Raw genomic sequence first — 16,056 nt, forward strand, 5'->3', positions numbered from 1 at the left:
TCTAATATCTAAGTCGTTACATAACTAACTCAATACTACCTCTAATTTTATTACTATACTGCGCCCTTATTTTAAAGTTCATAATCCTTCATCCACACTGGCTCTTTTTTCACCTGTTTGTCCTTCTGCTCAGCTGCTGATTTATCTGGCTCAATTACTATCTCATCACTTTGAATTTTCTGTATTGAACTAAAAATAGCAGCTGTTAATGGCTCGTATAAGAAGATAAAATTTGAATTCTTTCTCTTTTGGGAAAGTTAACATTTTTAATTTTTAATAACCAATTAATTAAAATATCTTAAATTTTGAAATTTCTTCTAAAGAATATCCAAACATATTATTTTGTCATTAAAAATTTTAAATACTCTTTAAAATAATTTTTCTCCTTTAATTATTTCATCCAAGCACGCTCTTAATTACTTGCTAGGAACAAAACAAGGCTTCCTCATCGTCTAAAATCACCTAAGGTATAAGGACCCTTTAACTAAATTGTGATCTATCTATCTATCTAGTAATCTTTCCACTAATACGACCTTCAAAAAGTACATCTTTATTTTTTAAAATTAATTCGTTTTTATCACTTATTTTAAACTAACTAATATGCATCTAGATTTAGAAGATATGTTAATTAATTTTATCAACTTTGCTTCCATTTACTTTTTTAGGTTATCCATAATTAATGATAAGTACTATATATGTTAATGAAACTATGATATTTTGAATATTTTGACGATAAAATGTTAGAGAATCAGTAAAATTTATTATTGTTGACTAGTATTTAGTTATTAATTTTTTAAAAAATATAAACTAAAATTATATTATTAAATTACTAAATTAAAAAAATTACGTTAATAACTAAAAATAATAACAAAAAATAATGAATTTTTTTAATAATTTTTAAACATTTATCTTTTGACAAAAAATGACAAAATCATACAAATTTGATATTTGTAGTATGTTGCATAAAAAGTTTATACAACTTTACTTCATGTATTAACTAATTCACTTCATATTCATTTTATTAAGATCGTTAAAATGAGTTAAATTTATTAGATCAGTTCTGTTAGAATATAATTAGAATCAATTAGAATTATTTAGTATATCTGAATATTTATTATAGAATATTAAGTCTTTATTATTACGATTCTCTTAATACTTATAAATACCATTTTATATTGTATCATTCTGGATAACTTGAATAGACAACTTGAATACACACAACTAAAATACACTTAATAATATACCATCATTTCTTCCGTTTTGTCTCGTTTCTAACACGGTATTTGAGCTATGCTATCCTCCTTGAAGAGGATAGGTTATTTTTCTTGTGGTGAAATTACCGTAGTTTTTGTATTTTTTTTCTATGTCATTCTTTTTTCCCTTTTGTCACTCCTTTGATGTTTTTTTTACCTCACCGACTAGCATATCTTCTCTGTCTTGTGTTTTTCGAGTCGAATGATCAAACACCATTGTTATCTGCTGTTTACCTATTCTTATGAAGAAATTATTTAGTTTTCTCTCTTTCGAACAGTTCTGTTTGCGTTGTAGTTCCGTTTGTGTTCTCTCGTGACAGTTTTGTCTACATTTTCTCATGGCAGTTCGGTTCTTGTGGCAGTTCTGTTTGCGTTTCTTCCTAACAGTTCCGTCTGCACTTCCTTCAAATAGCAGCAATTTCGTCTGCGTTTTTTTTTTATAAACAGCAGTTCCGTCTGCGCTTCCTTCAGACAAACGGGAAGTTCTGTCTGCACCCGTTTTATCAGTTTATGCAGTTTTTTCCTCTTTATTTTATTATTTTAAATAAGTTTCAAACTCAAGTTGTCACTTGAGTTTGAGGGGATGTTAGAATATAATTAGGATCAATTAGAATTATTTAGTATATCTAAATATTTATTATAGAATATTACGTCTTTATTATTACGATTCTCTTAGTAATTATAAATACCTTTTATATTATATCATTCTAGACAATTTGAATAGACAACTTAAATACATACAATTAAAATATACTCAATAATATACTATCCTTTCTCCCTTTTAATTTCTTATTTTTAACAAGTTCATTTATCCATTTAAATAGACAAATTTTTTATTTTAAAATTAGACCCATTTAAAATTTAGATCAAATGACTGAATTTGATTAACCTGTCGGCTTAAAAAATAAAATAAAAAATAAACTAACTAATCCGTTTAATCCATCGAATTGACGATAAACTATTCGAACTATAAAAATTATAGCGCATAAACAAACCAAACTTAAGCATATCAATTTATCTACATGTTTAAACGAATTAAATTTCAACGAATTTGACTCATCTGTTTAATAGCGCTATATTTTATAAGATATGATGCGTTTGTTTCATTTCCTTAAAAATTTAACTAACTACAATTATATAATTTGATAAAATAATTAAAATAAAAAACTAAAACTATTTTTTATACTTTTGCAAAAGTAAACAAAATTAATTGTTAAGAGAAATTGTCATGCGCCTGGTTATGGAAGTGGCTGGATAGAAATGCCTGGGGAAGAGAGAGGGGGGGGGGGGGTCTATCATCATTTGTGGCAGCAGCCTTTTTTATTTGCTTTTTCTTTAATTGTACCGAAAATGAAAAATTCTTTGATGGGGAATGTTCTCCATTATTTCATGTCACCTCTGACCTCTCTAATTCTCTATTATTTTCTCAACAAAACATTTTAGTTTTTGTTTTGTTTTCTCATTTGGTATTATACTTTGCCACATTATTAATTTAGGCATTTTGAGGTTGTTAGAGTTTAATTATTAGATCACATTTTAAATAGTGAAATTTAAAATTAATTTTTTATCTTATGTGATAATATTTGTGATAAAATTATGAAAGAATAAGAAAAAAAAATGCTAACTTCTATTGATTGTTGATTGATTGAATTGTATTGAATTATAAAGGTAATAAAATTAAATATATATAAAGCATTGACCTATGAAAGATAAAAACAAATAAAAATAAGATAAAAACAACTAAAGATAAGATAAGATAAAATAATAAAGACTAAAATTGTAACTAAATTTATGTATTCTGATAGATTGAATTTGTAGGTCATAAAATTTTTTTATTGTTGTTATAGAATAAAATAAAAGAGTAATTTAATAATTTGTGTATGTAAGTTTCACAACTTAAATTATTCAAATTTAATTAATTTAAATTAATTGAATGATTAATTAATTTATTTATTTAAATAAATAACGGAATTTAAATTTTATTTTATATATATAATAATTTATTGACTAATAATAAATTTAAAATGGAGCTGGTTTGACTAAAATTAACCTAATCATTATAATTACATACATTAGATATACATATAAATTTATATAATAGGCATACGTATATAAAAATATACTTAAAAAATAAAAGAGAAAATAACGATTACAAATCCCAATTATTTTTATACGCGTATAGATACAGATGTAGATTACAGTAATATACTTGAGATTGAACAAAATATATGTTATAATAAGGTCTAAATAAAGAAAAAGAAATAGGGGAAGAACACGATGGAGATAGTGCGAAGTTTGAATAGGTAAAGGTTATTGCAGGGTGTGGTCAAAGGTCAACATTTGAAGGCTTGAATATCGCTAATTCTTTTTATATTATTCAACATACGTATACAGATTCAAAAGTTACGTTCATCATGAATTCATGATGCAACACTTGGAGGACTTCAGAATAATTCAATGGATGGAGAAGAATTTAATGCTATGGTTTCTTGCATAACCATGCCGCACTCTTATAAGAACAAGATATTAAAACAGAAGTATAAAAATATAAAATTATATTTTACAAATAAGATATAAATAAAAATATTGTGTTTAAAGATATTAAATTAGTGTATTTTGTATTTATTATAAAAGATATAAAAATATTAATAAAAAATATAATTTATTTTTTATTTTTTATTTTTTTATTAATTTTTTATAATTATATATTTTTCTAAATTTTTTATATAAAAATAAATGAGAATAAATTAAATTTTTATAATTTATTTTAATTTATCTCCAAATAAAATATAAGAATATTAGTTTTTGTCTCTCTATCTTTTCGATAATATTAAGTAAACAAGAAAACAACCAAAACATGCCTTATTTAGTATTTATTAATTGTCGTAATAATTAATGAATACTAAATAAAGTAAATTATAACTATTTTTTACTCATTTTTTTTGGTTATTAAATATTTTTATTATTTTTTATACCTTATTTTTAATGTCTTATCTTATTATGTTCTCAGAACTAAATGCAGCCTTAATACATTGCAAATAGTGCTACTTTGTGATTTTAAAAACAATCCTATATCAAAATTTCACATGTATCAAATTCAAACCACTAAAGTTGAACCAAAAAAGAAAATTATATCATTCAAGTTAATTTGTTTAACGAACTCAGGATAACTATTTTGTTTTCTTTTTTATAAAAAATCAACATCGATTCAAATCAAGCAAAACCAAACCACGAGCTCATACACAAATTATATATATTTGAAAGAACCCGTCAACTTATATTTTAGAATAAATTATTTTAGAGTTCAACTAGGAATAAACTTTCTTAGGTTAATATCAGTTAAATTTTTTACAATTATATTTTTTTAATCTTATATCTTGAATTCTGAATCTGACATCTTAAACCTTCAAAAAATAAGAAATAAAAAAATTTACAATAAAAAAGAAAATATTAACTAATTAAAAGTTAATTCTCTAACTTATTCTTTATTTTAACCATTATTCAACCAACTTTGTCTTTTTCTCTCTTTCTCTTTTTGTTATATTTGGTTTGCTAAAAATATATTGTGTTTGAAATTTTATTAACTAATTATTAACCAAAAAAAACTCTCTAATTAAATCACCTTTTAAAATCTTTTTTTTTTTGGTTCATAAAATCTCAAATCTATAGAGACAAGGAAACTAAATTCTTTTTGGTCACAATATTATGAAACTTAAAAATAAAAATGTGTCCGAAATTTTAAAGCCCTATAAATTTCCATGGTTGAACAACATGGGCAAACATGGAAGCCCATAAAAAGCCCACACAAGAAAGCCCGCAAAAAACGTTAGGGTTTTCCCGCAAACCCGCGGAGGAGTATATAACGCACTCATACTGACGTGTACTACAGTTGCGGTGCAGCTCACTCTGCCCTCCCCTTTTCCAAACCTTTCCAAATTCCCCCAAAAAAAAAAACAAAAAAAATAAAAAACCCCAAAAAACAATAACCTAACTCGGTTTCTTCGCCGCCGTCAGTCTCCCTACGCCACCGCTTCCGTTCCGATATCCGGCGGCCCTATCCTTACCCTAGTCAACCCTACTACCCTATCCAAAATCCAAAAAACAGAAAATTATTACAGAGAATCAGTCTTGAATTGTTAGGGTTATTAGTTATTATTTCATTTAAATTTTTTGATCTGAGGTGATGGCGCAGATTCAGGTGCAACACCAGAGCGCGGTTTCGGCTCCACCGCAGAACGGCGTCGCAGCCGCTCCTTCGCCGCCACTGCCGGCGGGTGCTGCGAATGGGACGAACCAGTTTGTTACGACGTCGTTGTACGTCGGGGATCTGGACCCTGAGGTTGACGAGAGGCACCTCTACGATTTGTTCAACCAGGTCGGGCAAGTGGTTTCGGTTCGTGTCTGCAGTGATTTGACCACTCGGCGATCGCTCGGTTACGGTTACGTTAATTACAGTAACCCTCAGGATGGTTAGTTCTCTCGTACACACACAATTCGTTTTGTTGTTTTATTTGTTGGAAACGCTAATTGAATATGGCTTTTCGGGTTGAATATCTTTGGTGTGATTGAGTTAGCCGTGAAAAATCTTTTTTTTTTTTTTTTTTTTTCAGTAATCGATTGTAGGTTTACTTTTTTTAAGGTAGCGTGTTTGGATTGTGTTAAAAAATTGCCTTTTAATCACGTTATTAAAAGAGGAGGGGGGTGGGGGGGGGGGGGGAACAGGTCTGCTGCTTTTTAGTAATTTTCAAAATAAAATGTGATGATAATTGGTAGGTTTTATTTAGCGTTGATGTTGTAAAAATAGCTAGTTGAATGTTAATATCTAATCATCAATTGTATTTTATTAATAGCTTTTTAGACAAAGAAGCTGCTTTGTGAATAGAGAGACTTAATGTGCATGAATATTTGGGTTAATGTATTTTCACCTTCAAAAGGGATAAACGCAATAGTTTATGGTCATATCTTTTAAAAAATAAAACTATTTATACTGAATTTCGTATTACTGGACATGCTTTGGGCGTAACCAAGTTTGTGTTTTGCGCTTTTGTTTTATTCATTTTTTACAGCTGCACGAGCAATAGATGTACTGAATTTCACTCCACTGAACAACAAGCCCATTAGGATAATGTATTCTCATCGGGATCCTAGCATTCGCAAGAGTGGGACTGCAAACATTTTTATCAAGGTGACTATTTGATTAGAAAAAAAAATCAGTGATCATTCTTTTGAAAAATAAATAGTTTCTGAAAAATTAATCAAAACCAAACATTTGCATATTCTTGGAATTAGTATATATAAAATATACAATATAATAGTAGTTGAATATACAAATTTGAATACCCCGCCCCCTCCCCCTCCCCCTCCCCCTCCCCCCATTTTGTGTGTGCCGGTTTTTGGGGTTGGGGTTGTTCGTGACTATATCAGGATTGGGGAACAATGCAATGGAGGAAGGGGGATGGTGTGAAACTAGGATAAATATCTAGGAACAAGATTGAATAAAGAAATTTGGGTAGTAAACAGTAAGCGGTTATCATAATCATTCAACTGTGAAGCTTCCTGTTCTCTTAATTAGTGCCTCTTAATGAGCTGTGGCTCGGTAATTAAGTTTTGGTTATCTATTGTTTCTATGTCTTATTTTATTTTTGAATCTTATAATTTCCTGATTTTTGATGTGCAGAATTTGGATAAGTCAATTGATCACAAAGCTTTACATGATACTTTTTCTTCTTTTGGACATATTCTTTCTTGCAAAATAGCGACTGATGCTTCTGGCCAGTCAAAAGGCTATGGTTTTGTTCAATTCGACACCGAGGAGTCTGCACAGAATGCAATCGATAAGTTAAATGGCATGCTGATCAATGATAAGCAGGTCTACGTGGGTCATTTCTTACGTAAGCAAGATAGAGATAATGCTTTGGGTAAGACGACATTCAATAATGTGTATGTGAAAAACCTGTCTGAGTCGGTGACAGATGATGACTTGAAGAAAATTTTTGGAGAGTATGGGACGATCACTAGTGCTGTAGTAATGAGAGACGCAGATGGTAGATCAAAGTGTTTTGGGTTTGTTAATTTTGAAAACCCAGAAGATGCTGCCAAAGCTGTTGAGTCACTCAATGGAAAGAAAATTGATGACAAGGAGTGGTATGTTGGAAAAGCCCAGAAAAAATCTGAGCGAGAGAATGAGCTGAGAAGACGGTTTGAGCAAACTGTTAAAGAATCTGTTGATAAATACCAAGGTGTGAACTTGTATCTCAAGAACTTGGATGATACCATCAATGATGAAAAGCTAAGAGAACTCTTCTCTGAGTTTGGTTCAATAACCTCTTGCAAGGTGTGCCATTAGGAAATGTTCTCCTTGAAGCTTAATTGTCTTATCCATCTTGTTGTCAGCGAGAATTTATTGATGTATTTTATGCAGGTTATGCGCGATCCAAATGGAATCAGTAGAGGATCAGGATTTGTTGCATTTTCAACTCCTGAGGAAGCATCTCGAGCTGTAAGTATCAAGCTATTTGTTGTTATTCTTTTGTATCTTTTATATGGCGTATTCTTTTCAAATCTGTTGGTACTTGTAGCTTACGGAGATGAATGGTAAAATGATTGCTGGGAAGCCTCTGTACGTTGCCCTTGCTCAGAGAAAGGAAGAGAGAAGAGCTAGGTTACAGGTAACAGTGTATCGGTAGTTATTTTTATGCTTTAAGAATACACTGATGAGATGCTATTATTCTCCTTTTTTGGCCGTTAAATGGTGATTATTTTGTATACTTCTTTGTTAATTTCAATGTTGTTAGATTGGCAAAGGTAGATAAATTTGTAGAAAAAGTCATTTTGAGAGTTTGATGTTTTGGTTCTAAAGAGCACATAGATGAGATTGTTGCTTGGATGGGTGAGTCTGTATAATAAAAGAGAAATTATTTTTGGATGTGTTAGTGAGGAAATAAAAGTAGTACATAATTGTTCATCTGTTGTTTGAATATGACCAAAAAGACCAGTAGGATCCCTGATATGATCAAATTAAAGTGCATGTAGATCTAAATGGCTTCAGTAGATATGCTTAATTTATTTGATTCATTTCTTGTATGTATTGGTCCCCCCTTAAAAGTTGTTGCAAGCTTTGGTGACGAGTGTTTTCCTTTAAGCTTGGATTTGGCACGGTGTTCCCTATTCAGTTATTTTCTGATCACTGCATTACTGTAATTTTGATTTCTTGAAGGCACAATTTTCACAAATGAGGCCTGTTGCGATGACACCTTCTGTTGCACCACGGATGCCACTTTATCCTCCTGGTGCTCCTGGTTTAGGGCAGCAATTTATGTACGGGCAAGGACCCCCAGCCATGATTCCCCCACAGGTAATTCCTTACAAGTTGTATATTCCTTTTTTGATATCATGTAATAAAAAATTTCTTTGTTGAAGTTCATAATGTGAATTAATGTAGAGATGGAATTTAATATTGGCTTCGAAATTATTCGTATTCGAGTTTCTTCACTTTGTTGTGCTCATGGGGGATACTGTCATGTAGTATTACTGTAGGAAATGTGTTGTTTAAACTCTAGTGTCAGGAATGACAGTTAATCATTGGTCTTTTGTAATAAATACAGGCTGGATTTGGCTACCAGCAGCAACTTGTTCCTGGGATGAGGCCCGGTGGTGCTCCAATGCCTAGCTTCTTTGTTCCAATGGTTCAGCAGGGTCAGCGCCCAGGTGGACGACGAGGAGCTGGTCCTGTGCAACAACCTCAGCAGACAGTGCCAATGATGCAGCAACAGGTTGCTTTAGCTGAACTAAACAAGTTTTTCTAAAACAAGCTTGCTGTTTTATATAACTTATTTTTCTCTATCAATTTGTTTCCTCAGTTGCTTCCAAGGGGACGCTATATGCGTTACCCTCCTGGGGGTCGCAATATGCAAGATGTTCCACTTCCAGGGGTTGCTGGAGGAATGTTGTCAGTCCCCTATGACATAGGTGGTCTTCCAATCCGCGATGGTGTAGGGCAGCCAGTTGGAATTCAGGCCTTGGCTACTGCTCTTGCAAATGCTCCTCCCGAACAGCAGAGGACTGTAAGTCCGATTTCCTGCAGCAGTGCAACTTCTTTAGCACATTTGTTTGGACTTCTTAGTTGCATGTGCACAATTCTTATGGTTATACTAATTATTTCACACAACCAAGAAAAAAAACTAATTATTTCTCGTGAATGTTCCTAGATGCTTGGTGAAGCTTTGTACCCGCTAGTGGACCAGCTGGAGCATGATGCAGCTGCTAAAGTTACAGGCATGCTATTGGAGATGGATCAGCCAGAGGTATTGCACCTGATTGAATCACCAGATGCTCTAAAGGCGAAAGTTGCCGAAGCAATGGATGTGTTGAGAAATGTTTCTCAACAAGCCAACACCCCTGCCGATCAACTAGCCTCACTCTCCTTGAATGAGAATCTTGTCTCTTAGATTTTGTTAATCCAGTTTACTTTAGGCAATAAACCCTACACTGGTCATCACTATCTGCTTTTGTTCCAGTTTTAAGGTCTTAGATTGGTGATTTCGGTCAGTACTAAGGAAGCTTTTCATGTTCTTTGCAGTTTTTTGTCTCTGGTTTGTTTCTAGGATTAGCAAAACTTGCTGGATTATTTAGTTTTGTTGTCTTGTTTGTGGATTTATATTTATATCAGTTGTACTGGATTGTTTTAAAGTGCTGTGTTAATTTTTGTTTTCGATTAATTGCTCCGCTCTGTTTCAGTGGTAACTGAATTTCGAAAGAAAGAATTTCGTTTCCGATAAAACTTTTTTTGGGCTCATGACCTGAGTGTCATAGAAATAATGAATTAAATTGACAGAGATGCCTAATAGAGTAATAATAAAAGTGGAAAATATTTTACACAAACAAAACATGACCCCGAGGAAGAATGTCCATGGGATCAAAGTCTTGATCATTTTCCTGTGAAACATTGTGGCTTCTTAAGGCTATGTAAAACAAAACAATGTTTCTCCGTCAATGCAATACAATATACCAGCTCGGAATTGAAACAAGAAGCAATAGGGAAGGGCACAGCTTAAGCAGGGTTTGTGGTCCTTTCTCAACAGAATAGGTTGATGAGCAATGCAGATTGCAAACTACTTGATGTAGTTGAAGGCCATAAAGAGAATCTAGTGTGGGTACAAATGTCACTTCACTTTTAAAGTGTAACATCATTTTGATTTTTGAATAACAGAGTCTTCTGTTTCAACTAGATTTGATAAGCTATTTAATGTAGAAAAAAAATCTAAAATTAAGAGATTGAAAAAGTGATAAAGTAAAAAATTAGTTACTATTAAATTTATAATTTCTATCATTTATAAATATTTTTATTGGTTAAACATCTATTTTCTTACTTTATTAATCTTTTCCCCTTAGAGGAAGTGAGGAACATCCATTGTCTCTCTTATACGGTTATACCCTTCTCTTTTTGGGGCAAGAGCTAGGCTTCATCTTGTGGACATTGGCTAAGGGAACAGGTAATTAGACTCTCCTCGGTGGTGAGTTTCCCATGTAGGCTGTAGCATCATCCTATATTAATTTGATGTCACGTTTTTATTAAATTTTACGAGTTTTTATTATTGCCACTATAAGAGAATTTTACATACATAATTAATTATATATTAATACAGCAATAATTTAATTTGTAACTGAAATCTTACACACATATTAAAATTCATTCAACTTTTGTACTATCAATCAAATCTCTTTTTACTGTGTAATTTTAAAGGACAAAAAATCACACGCATTAGGGGTGATGACTGTTAATTTTCAAATTCTAGTTAATATAGAAAGGTAGAAATTGAATCTTTGGGGGACACAGTTTATTCTCGAATTGGAGTTTGGACGATGTATTACTAAGTGGGACCCAGCAACAAGATTCCTGGAGCGGAATGTAGCTGATACCTTCTCTCTCCGAAAAAGGAAAAAAAATATTCATTTTTCAAAAAGGCCGCGCCCGTGTACGTCGCGGCCGCACACAGCACCATGCACCACCGCTCATCACCCCACACATCACACAACCCCACCGCTCTGTCATCACAGCCAATCACAACACGCCACGTCACCTTGCCACCCCCCAAAACCCACCCAAATTCTCACCGGCGGGAACACGAGTGAGAAGAAAGCTTGCGCAACACGAATCTCTCTCTTCCGCGTTTTTTCCCCTTAAACCCTTATAAAAACCCTAACCCCGATTAAAAAACCCCAAACTTTACCCACTCTCTCTTATTTATATATGATTCGATTGCTTCTTCTTCGTTTCGAGTTAAAATTCTCCGCACTGCGATGGAACAAGAAGAAGAACCACAACAAAATGAGCCACCTCACTCTCACTCTCACTCTCAATCCCGGTGCGTGACGCTACCTCCCGGTTGCCGGTTCCATCCTTCGGAGGAGCTTCTATTGAGTTACTACCTCACCAACAAAAATGGCACGGGGAACTGGAATGGTAACGGTGGTTTGGGATTCGATGGTTCTGATTTGATTCGGGAGCTGGATTTTTACGATTACGATCCTTTTGAACTGCCGGATTTTGCGTGCTTTGCGTACGGCTACGGCGGGAGGAGGAGGCACTGGTACTGTTTCACCACCGTTAGGGTTTCGAGGGGAGAGAGGTGGAAGAGGAAGAGGAAGGTTAAGAGTGGGTTCTGGTTGAGGAGGGGAAGGGTTTCGAATGTTAACGGTGTTGGGGAGAACGTGGTTTTGGGAACGAGGACGAGGTTCGTTTTCTATATGGGTGATTCGGCGAAGAACGGTGCCAGGACGGATTGGGTTTTGTATGAATACGCATTGATTGATCATGTTATGGTACGAATTTCGGAAATCAGAACGCTTTTGATTGTTATCTATATTGTTTCCTTAAAGTTTCTGGTTTGTTGGGTTGTTTGATAATCCTTTAGGGTTTAGGATTTAGAGTTTAGTTTAAGATTGAAGAGAAATTGCTATACGAGAGGTTTAGTAATCTTAATCAGATTGGTTAGTTTCGGCAGAATTCAAATATTGGTGATTTCAATAGGAAAGTAATTTTGTTACTTAGAAAGTCATGTGTTGGTTGAGTTCATGCACTAAACACGTTGGGGTGGGGACACAGTACCCATTTGATTAGAGATGGTGGAATTTTGCTGTAGTTGGTTTTGTGTCGAATAACCGGATGAATCCAATTAGTGTAGATTCTAGCACGGAAGTGGGAAATAATGGGAGAAAGAGGAAACTACATGAAATAATTTAGATGTTCATAGTTTTTCTATATATATACATAAGGTTTATTGGTTTATATGGTTAATGTCGAGTGATGTACTGTGACATTGTCTGATTTATCAGGCTAATATTACATAGAGAAGCGAGGTTTTCTTCGCAATGGAAATATATTTTGTTACTTGTTAGTTTGGATGTTTTTAAATATCCATTCAAGTGCTGTGTTGTTGATTTTATGCTTGTGAGTTCTGTGTTGGATACTCATTTGTTTCTGCTTGAGTTGGACAATGCAGCAGTTCATTGGGGATATTCTTTGTTGTAATAAAGATTTTGATACTCTTGGATAATTTGGATGTTCGTAATTTACAGCTGATTCCGAACTTCTGATATATGATTTGGCACGGTTTTGCCTACCATGTTTCAACTCTTAAAAGAGTTTGATGAAAGCCTTTTTTTATTTGGAACAATTTTGAAGAAAGTTTATGTACTTAAACTATTTTAACATTTTGGTATTTGAAACTTTATATTACTCCAGATATTTTCTTACCATTTGAATTTGCTAAACCATGAATTCACAAAAGATTTTAATCTCTTGGGTGACTCGTTGGAGGGTTTATTCACTACCAAATATAGTAAATTCATAACACTTACGGAGTAACCACTCTGCCTTGGCATCCTCATTTACTCTGCCCTTGTTATCTAGTATTCTTTTCTTTCGTTATAGTATTTTAAAGATTCATGTTTTATCTATTTATTCCCTTTCCACTGAAAATTTTTCACGTGTAGGCCTCTTTTGTTCTTTGCCGGGTATTTAGTAAGCCTCGATATAAGAATAGTGCATCAGACATCGGCCTGAGTTGTTGTGCAGAAGAGAGTGTATCGGCAGTGCGCCATATTGGTATTCAGCATGATGAACATGTTAAATTGGATGCCGTTGAAGCTAAAGTATGTGATGATATCTCCATTGACCACAACAATGAAATATGTGCTGGTGGAAACAGCGATAATCAAGTTAAGAATGCACATGACATAGATGCTTTACGATGTTTGGCGGGTCCTCAGGGCAGTCAGCAGGTACCCTATCTACATTTGATTGATCTGAAATATTTAGAGCTGGTTTGGTTTCTATTTTCATTTACTATTTTTATTTTCTCTGTTTTTTTCCGATTAAAGATTTTGTGAACAAAATAATGGAAACATCAAATAAGGGTTTATCACATTATCAGAAAAATACACTTTCTTTTTATTTCTTTCTTTTTTATCCATTCATGCTAGATGTGTATTTTTCTTACTGCTATTAAGATTTTATTGGTAATTTTTTTTCTTTTTTGGGTTAAAACTGAATAGTTCAAGTACTATAATTGGGGTTATTTTTGTTATGCAGCTATCAATTGCAAACTTCTACGTCAGCAATAATCTGAAAAGTCTAGTCAGAAATGGGGCTATCAGTGTCGGGGAGTCATTTAGCGTTTCTATCTTCTTTACAATTACCTTCCCCCTTTTTAGATTTGCTGGATTTGAGAACTCATTCATATGTTGTTGGTTGCGTGCCCCTTTTTTTTCCTGCTAATATCATTATTAATATTTGATTAAATATGTTATGCTTTCTTCTGAATGGGAAAACATATTACTGGTCAGTAGAAACCGCTATAAGTAAATTTAGCAGTAATATGTCGTTCCATCCAGCTTGCTTTCCAGCAGACTTTCGCTTTAGCATGCTCTTTTGCCAGTGACCCTGTTCTTTTCATTTTGTAATTGGTAATAGAATTTAATTTTGATGCACTATTAGTGTAGAAAAGTTCTACATAAGCATCCAGTCATATATTGTTACATGAACACAAATGTTTGACTCAACTACTCACTAATCACTACATTAAAAATCTAGCAAATAAATATATATGATTGGATGATAATGTAAAGTTTTCTTTCAAACTCACAGTGCATCAAAATTAATATCTAGTTATTATGCGGTAGAAAGGAAATTATTGCTAAAAACATTAAACCCTTTTGTGTGTTATTGATGATAATCAGGAAGGGCTTCCTTTACTCCCCAGCGGTAGTACAATGTTCATTGAAGCAATTTCATCTCAACAACAATTACTTTCCATCACGGAGGAAGACTTCATAGAGTTGAATGATCTTACATGAATTGGATGGCTTTGAGAAAGATTTCAATATTAATCCTGCTCTCAGGAGTATTCCCCTGAAACTCATTAGTTCCGAATGGGTAAATATCCCATCAAAGTGGATAAACATTCACAACGTCGGAGAAATATTTACGATATCAGGTAAACCTTTGGCTGTCATATGAAGATCATATTGTCAGATCAGGTGAAGGAAAACATCACAGGGTGATCGCTTCACAAAATAAGGTAGTTACTTTGATGACATTTCAGAGTACGTTAAAGTCTTGAGCCATACCGGAGGATATTTAGTAGATATTGGTTTTGGGCATGCAGATTTTCAACTTTGCCTACTGAAAGGCAAGTTATGCAACTGGCTCCAGAGGAATAGAGTTAGGAGTTAGTTTATTGGCATTGGTGATTGCAATATGCAATTTACTTAAGTATGGCAAACCTGACGTTAGTTCCTCATGGTGACATTGATCCCTTGATTTTGGCAGCATATTTAATATTTATCTTTTACTAGGGTTTGGAGTTGTTAGAATTTTCCATCTACCCAATAGCAAAGCATATTCCCAGTAGTCTCCTCTCCTTTCATCTTCATAGCTTATATTGTTCAAGGAGCAAATATGATAAATTCCATATTGTGGATTTTTTTTTTTAAAGCGGTTAAATCAGGGATTGCTTATGATGATGATTTATATTATACTTTTTTCATGGAACTATATATTGCATATTTAGTCATTCTTTTTCCAACCAAATATGTTGTTGCTCTGCTTTAAGAATACACCTTTGCATGTGTGGATGTGGCACTAGTTTTATGCTTATTTTTTCACATAAGTAATGTCGAATTTATTGATACATGTGTGCTATGATTATGGTGTATTTGGATTGATTCGAGTCCCAGTTTATTTTGCATGTGCTAGTGAGATGTGCTGAAAGCTAGTTACCTAAGCAGCCAAAAAAGAGACATCATAGTATTTATTAGTGTCACGAGACCAATCATAATACCCTGAACGTTACAGTTGTCTTTGTTGCGTTTTGAAATATGCAGTTATTGCTCACATCTTGAAGTATTATATGCTTTAACTTGAAGTATCAATATCATTCATTGTTGTCAAGAAAATTCACCTTTCATTGAATCCGTTCGTTTGCAAATATATTTAGAGATATATGTCTTTATTTTTGCCCTTTTTTTCTTTTTCTTAAAAAAAAAGGATTCATAAAGAGATATCTCCCACTAACTACATAGGAAGTGGTAAATTATTGAGGTTACTTTGAATTTGGAACAAGTATTGATACGTTTTTTTCAGCCGTTATTCTCATTTTTCTTTTGCTCTAAGCATGAAAGGGAGGGTGGGCCTGCCAAGTTTGGCAGCACCCAGAGTTTCATAAGCAAAAATATATGGGCTGGCCCGAATTAATCCAAAAAAAATTTTCAACTGAATCATAATAAGAGAACAATTAATGTG

The 16,056-nt window shown here is 33.1% G+C and overlaps 2 protein-coding genes across 4 annotated transcripts; both read left to right on the forward strand.

Annotated features, from left to right (window-relative positions):
* Window positions 1-5,154: 5,154 nt before the first annotated feature.
* Window positions 5,155-9,941, forward strand: LOC130933487 (polyadenylate-binding protein 2-like). The gene is made up of 9 exons (XM_057863123.1): window positions 5,155-5,722; window positions 6,320-6,438; window positions 6,931-7,587; window positions 7,675-7,752; window positions 7,832-7,921; window positions 8,470-8,607; window positions 8,858-9,025; window positions 9,113-9,316; window positions 9,461-9,941. Exons 1-9 carry the CDS (start codon window positions 5,437-5,439, stop codon window positions 9,698-9,700), a joined length of 1,980 nt encoding a protein of 659 aa, XP_057719106.1. The 5' UTR covers window positions 5,155-5,436; the 3' UTR covers window positions 9,701-9,941.
* Window positions 9,942-11,239: 1,298 nt separating this feature from the next.
* LOC130935367 (NAC domain-containing protein 71-like) lies at window positions 11,240-15,306 on the forward strand. 3 transcript variants are annotated; one of them, XR_009067864.1, is made up of 4 exons: window positions 11,244-12,074; window positions 13,248-13,535; window positions 13,846-14,833; window positions 14,921-15,306. XR_009067864.1 is itself a non-coding variant. In XM_057865075.1 (3 exons), the coding sequence occupies exons 1-3, from the start codon at window positions 11,553-11,555 to the stop codon at window positions 14,607-14,609; spliced, it is 927 nt and encodes a 308-aa protein (XP_057721058.1). In that variant the 5' UTR covers window positions 11,240-11,552; the 3' UTR covers window positions 14,610-15,306. The 3 variants fall into 3 exon arrangements, 2 of the variants coding, with proteins under 2 accessions (XP_057721058.1, XP_057721057.1); XM_057865075.1 differs by having other exon boundaries at window positions 11,240-12,074; window positions 14,493-15,306; XM_057865074.1 differs by having other exon boundaries at window positions 13,846-15,306.
* The last annotated feature ends 750 nt before the right edge of the window (window positions 15,307-16,056 follow it).

Source organism: Arachis stenosperma, chromosome 6 (assembly GCF_014773155.1).
Source record: "Arachis stenosperma cultivar V10309 chromosome 6, arast.V10309.gnm1.PFL2, whole genome shotgun sequence".
NCBI lineage: Eukaryota > Viridiplantae > Streptophyta > Magnoliopsida > Fabales > Fabaceae > Arachis > Arachis stenosperma.